Raw genomic sequence first — 12,461 nt, 5'->3', positions numbered from 1 at the left:
AGGTTGGTACTGGTAGTTAGGAATTAGTACTTAGTTTATGGTTTCGTGGGTAGGACGTAGGAGGGTTAGTGAAGGTAGTTGTTTCGGTTAGTAAATAGTGGTTGGTGTTAGCAGATAGTGTATAGGGCAATAGGAGGAAGGTTTTTCACCATCACCACAACTCGGCATAAAAGTTATCTATATCCATATTCCATATATATACTTGCAATTGTCTAGCCACGTGGCTTGCTCCTAGTCCAGAGGTAATAGGTTCAAGGCTTGTCGCTGCTATCGTTGAGGGTGATGTGTCCTTGGGCAATACACAATGAAATTTGCTCCAATCCAGAGGTCACTAATGGAATGTTCAAATTATCAGCCATTACACTATTACAGGCTTACGGCTAATATCTAAATTATCGGTCAATATCCAAGTAATTGTAATTATTTCATTACACAGGTCTTAGTGTTTGTTTGTTTTACCATAGTTGCCATGGCAACTTCTTCTTTCCTCGCTTGGTTTTGGAACGAAAGATTCTGGCTTCCTCATAACACAACGTGGGCAGATTTAAGAAACACAGAGGATGCAACTTACGCCCAAGCCACTGACTTATGGGTGATGATACCATATTCAATTGTTCTTTACATCATTCGATTTATAATTGAAAGGTAAACCTCTTTTTCGCTGAAACCCACCTAATTTCAAAGTTTTTTTCCTAATTCCTTGGTAAAGAATCCTGCGAAAATGTTGCAGAAATGTAAAGCTATATTTCCTGCAATTTGGTGGACCTATGATAAACATATTTTGTTTCTATGATCATTTTCTTTGCAGATTAATTGCTCGTCCCCTTGGTCGAAAGTTAAACATATCTGATATACCAAACCGACCACCCTCCAGTAATGCGGTGCTTGATAAAGTGTTTAGTTCTATAACAAGATATCCAAAAGATGAAAGACTTAAAGGTGAGATTTGTAAGGTATATATTGTTAAAAGTTTCAAGTATATTGTGTAATGTATTGTAGCTGTAAAAAGCCCACGCATATTGAAATGCTATACTGTGTCCGGGTGTCTCCAGAATTAGGCTATGTGGTATTTCCTTGGCAAAGGAACATTCATCACTTTAACACTCAGTCAAATTTATAAAATGATTATGAATATTCTTTGGGTGAATATGGGACAGAACTGTTTGGGAACAGTTTTTATATAAACAATTTTTAATATATAATAATAATAATGATGGAAAGTTTCAAATATTTTGCTACCTTTCCTGTTAAGATTGAAATAGTATCTTTAATTTATGCTCCCATTTGTTAAATGTTAATTGCTAATATTTTCATATAATCTTTGTGTGTGGATTTCTGGGTAATTTTAACGGCTTATTTTGAACGACAATTACGTGTTGTTCAAAGCTTGGAGCGTAACTACCATGTGTACATCCTTTCAAAACCTCCACACTGTGATAGATTTAGATGCTGCCATTATCTTGTGGTTTTCTTGCTTGTGTAGTCTGCTCCTGTATATATTTGTAACATAAATACCGGCGCATTGTGCTTTGCAGTTAACATGACATAGTAGAGTGAAGTAAACTGAGTATATTTAGTGCAGTCTGACACTCTGAATTCTATGTTGTTTGGAAATTAGTAAAAAACACACGTTTTGCACCATGTTTCAGTTACTTTGATGAATGGGATTAGTTTCAAAATTGCTTGGATAATTAATTACAAATAAACCCATTTGTCATTCTTAAAAACGTGACAAAAGCACCCTGTACATAGTTGACATTGACAGCTCTGTTGTGTACAATCCTTCTATGCTATTGCTGTGGTCTGTTTTTCGTTGTCATTTTTAAATGGATTTGATTAATACTGTAATAAAACATGGGGCGGGAGGAAACTTTTGCAATCACGTCCCAGATTAGCCTACAATTTCAATTATACAGATCAAGTATAGTTGCCCAAAGCGAGGCCAAAACTGAGAACATCTGTTTTTTCCAAGATTTATAAGCCATTGTGATTTTGTCATTGAATTTGTAAGACTTGTTGTTATTAGACCAATGGGGAGCAAAGTGTTTACACTTTTGAATGTTTCTTCAAAATCTATTTATAATTGTGCAACCACAGCAAAATTTATAGAAACTGCCCACTGTGTTAAAACTAGTAAACTACTTAAGTAAAGCTTTGACAATCTGGACCGATGATATTCGTAATTTAACTTGAGTATTTGGGAAATGGAAAGTCTTGAGGGAAAGCCATTTTATTCTACTTTAATATGTTGTGTGTATTTTAAAATATATTGGATATGGACGTAGAATAATTTTACATTTGTTGTTGTCTTTATTTTCATTAAACAAATTATTCAAATGTAGTTTAAATGAGTTTCTTCATTAAATGTACAATGCAATCCATAATCAATACAATTAAGTGAACAATAAAGTTTGCTTTCGACAATTAATCAATTATATAATTAAGGAATGAATCTTTAATTAGTTTGACCTTCTATCAACTTTCATTTAGTTCTAATGTATAAAAACATTAATTAAATTGTGCCATTAAAACTGTAACTTTATTATATATATATTGTTTAATGTTTACTTTTAGGACAATATTAATAATTAAATTGACAACACCACAATATTATTATATTGGTTTACAGACCATAAATATCATGGGTGTATTATATAAAAAAATATTAAAATCTTTGAGGTGTAACAGCCATGATATAGAACTACGTAAATACTTGTTTATATACGCAATAAGTCATGAAATGGTTGTAATAAATATTCTTGTTTAAAGAATTTACTTTTATCACTCTGAATAGGGCAATGAAACACTGTGTCAATATTAATTTGAAAAAAGGCCTTCATTAGAATTAGATTAATAAATTATGCTTTGCCTGTTGGCAGCTAGTGGCAACACATTTTATGCTGCATGTTGCAATTTATGTTGGCTGCATACTTGTTTAAAATTAAACCCCCAATGTTATTACCAGGTTTATGTAAACAACTTGACTGGAGTGAACGGCAAGTTCAAAGATGGTTTCGAAAAAAAAGGGAAATCCACCGTCCTTCAAAACTTATAAAGTTTTCCGAGACTGTGTAAGAAAGAATTACCTTTACTTGGAGCAGGAATGTGCTGCTGTAACAGGCCAACTTAGACCTAAATCCCAGGGCCTTGCCCTGTAACGTCACTCTCATAGAGACACAGTTGAATGTGCATATAGCATACACAATACTGCTGTCACAGAATAACAGGCCAACTTGGGCATAAATCCCAAGGCAAAGGCTTATGTCTTGCTATAGAAACCCACCCATATAGTGTATAGCACAGCTTTTCAAGCTGTATCATGGTTAATTTTGGGGTAATTTTGTGTACTAAAATTAACAGAAATGAACAATTCAAATAAAGCTTCAACAAAACATACTTTTTAAACTTTTTCGAAAGAAACTTTTGACCCATTGGTTAGAAAATATGCTGATTTAGGCCTAAGCTATCTCCCAAGAGCAATATACAGTGGTCCCTATAGGAATGTTGAGAGTGGAAAATAATGACCAACCTATTGAAAAATCTGGTCCTCAACTCTGACCATAAGAGCCACTTAAAACGTGGAGAATTAAGTGTTGGATGCTTAGGCTCGCAAAGTTGTTAGAGGCTGATGTTCATTACCCTTAGTGTGGTACAGGCATACAATACTAATCAAATTACTTTAGTAATTTCAAATTTTTAATTTTGTTGTTCCTTTGCTAAATGCCATATTGTATTTTTTCCATTGGCATAAAAATTGACATAATTTTTACTGAAACCAATATTTTATTTACCTTATAAAACATGCATTGCAAGAATACAGATACATTACTTTATTTCTTTACACATCTTAAATAAGATGATGTTATAACCATATGGTTCAATGTACAGCTTGTTTACCTACAATAACAAGATAAACACCACTTACATTTACGTTTTACTTCCATGATTTACAATTACACTTTGGACCCAAACACAGCATGTTGTGGTTTAGTTTAAGCTGACAAATCAATTTAAGCAAACCTAACTAATATTTGATGAATTAAAGTAATTTAAGATGAGTATTAAGATGAAATTGAGGGACTGGTTAGGCCAGTGTTCCCCATCGTTTTCACAACCAAATACCCAGTGTTTACCAACTTATTTTTACAACCAAACCTGCAGTGTTTACCAACCTATTTTCATAGCTACACCCGATTCTAGTACAACTGTAATACATGGCCAAACATTCCCTATTCTTGCCACATGCAACCTGAACAGATGTTTCACAGCCCTTTTTATTTCTACAACCTATTTTAGTATTACTATAATTTTCATACACGTTTTATATTTTCCAGGTGGCGCTTATTATTCTACACTGGTGTTCTTACGTTTGGTATATTTGCCATGCATTTCACTTCACCCAAATGTCCATGGGAGACACGCATGTGTTGGGTGGGCTATCCAGATAAACAACAACTAACACTGTCTAGTTATTGGTACTATCAAACTGAGTTAGCATTCTATGCATCTTGCACAATAACTCAGTTCTTTGACATCAAAAGAAAGGTGAGTTTTGATTGTATGAAATTTATTTCGTTGATAACAAAAAGCGTAAAGTTTAAAAAAGCGAAAAGTCGGGTAGTAACGGAAAAAAATATTGTTATAGCGCTCATGTCACCCAAATTTTAAAACAGAAGTTACATCATATGTTTTGTACCTCTTAAAGCTTGAACAGCTTTTACTCTGATGTTAGGTGTCTACATCAAATAAAAAAGCCAATTGCGTTTTCTACATTAATCAATGGGGTTCCCTATGTTAGACACTATAAGTTTAACTGCATGTTATTAATGTCACCCAAGTTTTTTGCAAAATTTAAAAAACATTATCTGTGAGATGTGATCAAGCGTTTTAACTCAACCAATTATTTTGTTCCAGGATTTCTGGGTAATGTGCATTCACCACTTTGCCACCATTTTACTCATTTGTTTTTCATATTCAATAAACATGCTTAACATTGGTATGCTTATAATGCAACTCCATGACTTCTCAGATGTATTTTTAGAGGTGAGAGAATTGTGGGTCTCTGTATAAAGGGCTTTTTTAGGGATAAAGTAATGCCAATGTATTTTAAGGCAATATACCTACATCCCATGTCTCAGGTGTGCCTCACTGAAGACCTTGCCATTTTAGAATAAAATCTGTATTATTGAGTGTCTATAAACTGCCGCAGTGCGGTCTAGGTGGTAGCAGCCTGGGTGTTGTGGTAATGGACCTACATCCCAGGTCTCAGCTATGCATAACTGAAGACCTAACTCCCATAGAATAAAGTCTCTATTATTAAGTGTCTATAAATTGCATCAGTGGTGTGTATGTGGTAGCATCCTGTGTGTTGGAGTAATATGTACCTACATCCCATTTCCCAAGCCTGAGATATGTGTTAAATGTGTTTTAGGCAGTAAACCCAATCTGTTTGTTTACAATATTCGGTGTAATATGGTTGATATCCACTATGTTCAAAGCAACAATTACATTTAACATAATTTAAAACCCTTGCTCTACTCTTACATTTAAAAACTTTGTTATAAATCAAGTCAAGCAAATAATTTCCATTGACCACAACACAGGCATCAAAGATTGCGAAATACTTGAAACATGACGTGTTAGCAACTACTGGTCTTGTGTGTTTCTCTCTCACTTTCATGCTTGCAAGGATTGTTTATTTTCCATTCTGGTAATTTATCAATTTAGTTTTTAACTTTTTTATATTAAAATAAATAAAAATGGCTGCATGTTTTTATAATGCAAGCTAGACTGTGGACATGACAGTAAAAACCATGAATAGCTCACATAAGTTCCCACCCATGAAAATGAATGAATGTAACTTTTTTATCCTCTCATGGCGGGAGACAGACAATTGTCCATAACAAGGGTGTTGTTGTTGTTTCATACACCTCGTGCCTGCTAACAAGTTACCATGTATGTAAGTTTGTGGAAAAATATAAAGATAAAACAAACCAAGCAAGAGTCATGTCTCCCATACACTGCAATAACTTCAGCAGCTTGACTGGGGGAATGGGATTAGCAACCAAGTCAACCATGTTCCCACCCGTAAGAATATAAATGCCAAAACTAACCAAAAGTCAACCCTGCTTATCCACGCACTGCAATAATATCAGTAGCTCGAACGTGGGAATGGGAGTAGAAAAGTCCCTCCAACCCATGCTCTAACCACTTCCCAACTAATATTTACACTCTCAGGGTTTTAAATTCGATTTACTTTGATGCATGGGAGGTGGTTGGTCCCTTTCCTTCATGGTACATATTCTGTGTATGGTTGTCACTACTGCAGTTCCTTCATATATACTGGTGCAGTTTCATTGTGAAGGGTGTGGTAAAGATGGTAAAACAGGGAGGCGCGGTAAGTTGTTTTCTGATTTGATTTTATTGTGAAATTTGAACACTCTCAGACTTAAAGGTGTCGCATTGTTAAAATTGGGTTACATTTATAGTAAACATGGGGAACTTCTTTGATTATTGTGTCAAATATTAAAAATGAGTAAAATTACTAGTCTCTAGGCGTTGAGTTTTTAATTTTTACCGAAATAACTTTAATTTTGAACGGGTCACATTTTTTAATGTGGTTACATTCATTGCATGAAAATTAAGGAACCTTGTTAAATAATATGTCGAGGTCAAATACTGTATAATTTGTCTGTACTGGTTCGTATAGATACCCAAACCCAACAGTAGGGTAAAGCTGTATAAAGGTAAAACTACAGTTCTAAAACACAAATGTCCCGACAAGCCATGCCATCTTAACTTTAGAATTGTGTTGTGACTTTAAGCACCCAATATAATTAAATGTTAAAAATGTCAATCATGTTGCGTGATGAAAAGGTTTCTTATCAAGATTAATATTTAACATAATCACTACTTGCCTCTGTTGGTTATTATAACCTTTGGCCCTGTGACCAGTTGTAATTTATGCGACAGCTTATAGGTAAATAATGAATATTAAATGTAGAGAACTTATCTTGAGTTGGTACAAATGTTGTTTTTAAATTCACATTTTTATGAACTGTTGCTGCTAGAGTGCTAATATAAACCAAAAAAAAAAACATTAATAAGTAAAAAAAACTTTTTTCTATAAAAATTGTTGCTGCAAAGCATAAAATAAACCTAATAAATCTGTGCTTGTCAATTTTTCTTACATAGATACCAATCTGGATGCTTTAATAAAAAATTCTATGTTAAACCTGGACACAACAACGAACAACCTGTTGTAAATTAATTAGTTATGTATATAGTCTGACATTGCATGAATAACATTTGAGATTGCATTACATGTATGATTTATAGTTTCATGTATGTCAGGGCAGGCAAAACATTGTTTATTTTGTTTGACATCACATGACTTATATGTATGTTATGGCAGATACAGTCTCATATTTCCCAGCAGACAAAAACGTTTACAATAAATCATTTCAGCATTTGTGCATTAAAACAGCAAATTCCAAATTATTAACAATGTCTCTGGTAGCAACAGCAGTATAGTTTTATCTGAATTCATAGGGTCTGTATATTTTTTTTAGATTTAAATAAATATTCTTTTTATATCTGCAATTTGTACAGCTGATTTATTGTGTATAATCAATGTATAATTATGTATTGTGGTATTGTAATATTAAGTTATAATATTGTTGTTTTAGAATAGGCAACATTAGATAGTAAAACAGGATGTTTCTAGTTTGATAAAAACATTTAGGAAATATGGGATATCATTTACTAATGGTATCCATCTTACCCCACAATACTATAACATTGTGTTGTATATACAATATATTATGAAGTAATAACGTCCCTTTATTGCATCATAGGCAACTGATGAGCGAAGTGAAAGTGAGGCGACAGATTCAGACGAAGGAAATGAAGAAAATCGAAAGAAGTCTGGCCTGGGTGATGCGCCATCCAATGGTGTAACTTTAAGAAAACCTGTGGCCAAGTGATGGCGGTAGAGAGCTTTTTCAATTCAAAGTATTAGTTTGCATAGTTTACCATTAAACACGATGCCAACGCACTGTCACTTAAAATTTGTTTTAAATTTTAACTTTTTAACGTCTGGTGTGCAAATTAACTTTCTCTTCCTAATTGCCTTGTACGTTTGATTTCGACTCTCCCGGTACTTTATGAATGCAATTCAGCCAACACTCTTAACTGAGTGTTAAATTAAATAAATTTGTATTTTTCGTTTCTTTTGTGTTTGTTACTGATTTCATTTGTTAACTTGGCAATAGTTGATGTTATTAAAAGTTATGTTTATTTGCAACAAATGCCACAAACATCTTAAATATTTTGTAGTTTTGTTTTTTAAATTTAAACCCATACACTTAGAAACTTATTTATTCTCGCGTGGCCGGGCAATAACATTTTTTTTAGGTTTTACAGATTGGATTATCCCTGACCACGCTTGTGATAAATATCTTTTTGTATTTAAATACTATTACTTCAGCAGATTTAGTTTTAATGGGATAAGTAAAATATAGTTCTTTTTAATTGGTTATATTTCATTTAGATAGGCAAATACATTTCATATTAAAATTAATTAGCAAAGCTTCGAAAAAGTCCTATTTCGAGTTTAAGTTACCTCCGAATTAATTAAGATGTCTATAAAAATGACGTCATGTTTTGTTAGGATAATACCCTATGGCGCGCTTTGTTTAAATTTTCCAACAGCACGTGGTAATAGCACAAAACATAAAGTTTATAAACAAATAACATTTAATAAAAATCGATTTAATAAAGTAACGAAGGTCGGATTATTTAGAACAACGAAGAAAATGAAATCAACAACAGAACCACAGTAGATAAAACACGCAATGGATAAAAGTGTAGAAAAGAACGTCAGTTAGAAGCGTGGCTGGTGAATCCAAAAGGTTTAGAAACCTTCGACAAACTATGAAGGCTATGGATTAAGATTTAATTAGTTTACTGTGTACATTTACGCTGTTCATACAATAAGTCAAGCAGAAACAAATATTTATTGATCAAACAACGTGAAGTGTAATTACAGAAAACCACTCCTGTATAAATTATAATAATAAAGTTAATTCTATAGCCTTTAATAAGATTACAGAAACTCCTATTACTGTAAAGTAAATTATAGTTACTGCTCATGTCGCACCACTTGACGATAACCAATTCTATACTAAGGTAAAAGTGCTTTGTTCGTATTACAGCATTATGTACACTTACAATTATACATGGAATTTCTAAATTGTCGGACAAACTTTTCAACTCTTTGTATGTATCTTTATCCATATTGTATCCTAATGACTGATTTTGTAAGTATTGTTTGTTTATTCTTATAAGTTAGTGTCTTTTTAGTTATTATACTGAAAGAAATAACTATTTATCTTAAAGTTATGTCTAGTTTGTTTGCTCAAAGCAGGGGTTTCTAAATCAACAAGAGAACCCTAACAACTCTGTAGTGGTACATAATCTTTCATGCCCACTTGGACTTTAATTTTTTAATTGTTGTGGTTTCTTGAATTTATGGTAATTGTACTTTCAAATACTTCTGAACAAAAGAATTTTGTTATAACTTTCATTTTATGTGTATTAGTGCAAAAGGAATGTGTAAAGATTTTGTGTTTGCACAGTGTTGTGCAAGGGATAAAATGAGATTGTTAATGCATAAACTGTTTGTTTAGTGGTTATAATGCAAACAATGATGAATAGCTATGTGTGAATGGTACAGCATGGTTGAAAAATAGGAGTGTTTGTTTCATTAGTTCTGCTGCAAATAATAGACAAAGATTTTTTTTAATTTACAGAAAGTTTTAATTTAGTTAAATGTCAAGTACTTTGTGTAATTGTGTGGTGAAGCAAAAAAAGTTATGAAATTTATCCAGATATAATAAATAGAGCATGTTCTGTGTAACTGTAACTGTAAAAACTTATCGTTAAATATTGTTAAGTAATTGAAACTTTTTATGATGTTTAAATTGTAACTTGTCATTTGTTGCGGAAAGTTAAACAATGATTAGTAACAGGCTGTAAGAATATATCAACTTGTTTAGAGGTTGTAAAATGAATAAATTTGTTATTGGGTTATGTTTCATGTGTGGGTTTGTAACTATTTCATCTGCTAGAGGATGGACAGGTCAGTAATTTATAACCTCGTGGGTGGAAACTTGAATGACTTATCCATAGTTGACAACTTTAGACAAAGTTGGTGGCAAAAAAAAATGGTGTGCCTGTATCTAGCACAGAGTTACGGCTGTGAGGCTTTATGCTGCCACCATTGTAATCTCTAAGTTAAATTTATTCCTCCTCTCAGATGAAGAAGAAACAACAGAATATTGGTACAAACTCGGCCAAGAAGAAATTGATATTGCTCTCGAAAGAGAAAACTTAAACAAGAATGTTGCAAGAAATATTATTTTGTTTCTAGGTCATTTTTTTTTAAACTTTGTAGTTGTCTATTTTGAAGTAGAATCTTCTAAAAATTAAGATTTCTGTGTTTTCTTGGTTAAAAGTTCTATTTTTGCCCACATATGCAGCTGTTGTTCGTTTTAATAATGTATTGCTTTGCAAAATCAACACAGGTGATGGCATGAGTGTGGCAACTATAACTGCTGGTAGAATCCTGAAGGGACAGTTAGAAGGCAAGAGTGGAGAAGAATCCACATTAGCCATGGATCAGTTTCACTTTGCTGGTCTTTCAAAGGTTTGTTGCTGGTATACAACTGCTAATATTCAGACATTTAATTACACCATAAGCCCCACAACTTTGAAATCTGTAGCATATCAATGTTTTAGTTTGTACTTGTTTTGTGCAAAATCTAGTTTAAATGTAAATTCTCTGGGGCCTCACACATTGATCAGATATAATATCATTTCATATGATTTCCACTGCTTCAATATTTACAGCCGAGTCAGTGCTAGTTAGATGCACAAGTGTATGAAACAAACTTACCCCAGTTTTAATAACGTTTACTGTTTAATGCAATGTAGAAACTACCAGGATAGATCTTCAAACACTGCCACTTAAAGCCTCTTACTAATAAATATTATTTAACTATTTTAATATTACTTAACATATGACTCAATATTCTTTCCACAGACATACTCAGTTGATCAACAAGTGTCTGATTCAGCTTGCACTGCAACTGCTTATCTGTGTGGAGTCAAAAGCGATTACTCTACAATAGGTTTAAATGGCAATGTTGAATATGGGGATTGCAGTTCCGTCAAGGGCAATGAGGTGGAATCTACATTAGTGAAGGCTTACAAAGCAGGTAAGACTATAATATTTGATAAAGCTCTCCTGGCTAACAATTTGTCACCCATAAGTTCCTATCTATTCACTCTAGCCAACTGTCTTATTTTTGTTGTGTATGCATGGCTGACACTTTTATTAATCAATAAAAGACAACAAACAATCCATGGATGACCACCGTAACTACTGCCCCACACCAGACAATTTTTGGGATACCAAGATGTTACAATGTATGATGGCTGTGCCGCTGTCTTTACGTGATTCACACACTATAATATTTTCTCATTGGGTTTTAGGCAAATCAACAGGAATAGTTACAACCACAAGAATAGTCCATGCATCACCTGCTGGCACTTACGCACATACACCAAGCAGGGGGTGGTATGGGGATAACAACTTACCTGAAAGTGCAATACAAGAGGGGTGTAAAGATATTGCGCAACAATTCATGGATTCATCTGACATGATCACAGTAAGTTGATATTAATGTAGCTTGACTAATTAAAGCTGTTTTAACATTAGTTCGTTGGCTAACTCACCTAATTGGTATATACTGTAACTTTCTGAATGTTTGTTTAATATAATGTATGGCTGACAATATAGACTACTTATAAATGACCACTGGGTTGAAACAATGGCTTTTAAGTGTCCTACCCAAGGACCTATGCACTCACAATGGTAGCATTGATACTTAACTCTTTAACTGCCCATGGCGACTAAAGTCGCTCTGGGACCCCACACGTCACTTAAACGGTGATTTTGTGGTCATTTCTCCATTATCGATCCCAAATTTGGTTTCATTTGAAAGAGGAAGCAATTTCCTTTTGATTTCAGCAATAAAAAATATATCAACGTATTTAAACATTTTGAGTATTGTTTTGTCAAAGTTTTTGAAGATTTTTAGCCAAATTTAGCCATTTTCCTTTAGTTATGTCCCCAATTTTGCTGTAATCTCCTGTTCGCGCCAATTCGGAGTTGCAGTAGGGGATTCCCCTTGTATTCAAGCGTTGTTTAGGCTTCGCAAAGCATTTTTAGCTTTGAAAACTCATTGTAGGGGTACTAGAACAGAATTTTTGTACAAAGTAGCTCAAATGGACACTGGGACACATAGGCTTGCATTTTCTTTGCTTTTATTTGTTGAATGAGCTGGTATTACTCTAATTAGTGTGGTTTATATGTCCAAAATAAGCAAATCTGTTTG

The 12,461-nt window shown here is 33.4% G+C and overlaps 1 protein-coding gene and 1 pseudogene across 2 annotated transcripts in view; both read left to right on the top strand.

Moving 5' to 3' along the window:
* Positions 1–465: 465 nt before the first annotated feature.
* Positions 466–8,327, top strand: lag1-like1 (transcription factor protein). The gene is made up of 8 exons (NM_001078285.1): positions 466–645; positions 809–939; positions 2,966–3,071; positions 4,335–4,545; positions 4,915–5,043; positions 5,604–5,710; positions 6,238–6,397; positions 7,857–8,327. Exons 1-8 carry the CDS (start codon positions 470–472, stop codon positions 7,983–7,985), a joined length of 1,149 nt encoding a protein of 382 aa, NP_001071753.1. The 5' UTR covers positions 466–469; the 3' UTR covers positions 7,986–8,327.
* A 218-nt stretch (positions 8,328–8,545) lies between these two features.
* Positions 8,546–12,461, top strand: part of LOC100183649 — a 7,570-nt pseudogene continuing 3,654 nt past the window's right edge. Inside the window, exons 1-5 of the transcript XR_717780.3 lie at positions 8,546–10,141; positions 10,319–10,432; positions 10,587–10,708; positions 11,105–11,279; positions 11,557–11,732. The product of XR_717780.3 is annotated as an alkaline phosphatase-like (transcript). The remainder of the gene's footprint in view (positions 10,142–10,318; positions 10,433–10,586; positions 10,709–11,104; positions 11,280–11,556; positions 11,733–12,461) is intronic.

This window comes from Ciona intestinalis, chromosome 1 (genome assembly GCF_000224145.3).
Source record: "Ciona intestinalis chromosome 1, KH, whole genome shotgun sequence".
Classification (NCBI taxonomy): domain Eukaryota; kingdom Metazoa; phylum Chordata; class Ascidiacea; order Phlebobranchia; family Cionidae; genus Ciona; species Ciona intestinalis.
The sequence above is the reverse complement of the archived record's forward strand: the minus strand, read 5'-3'. Positions and strand labels throughout refer to the sequence as shown.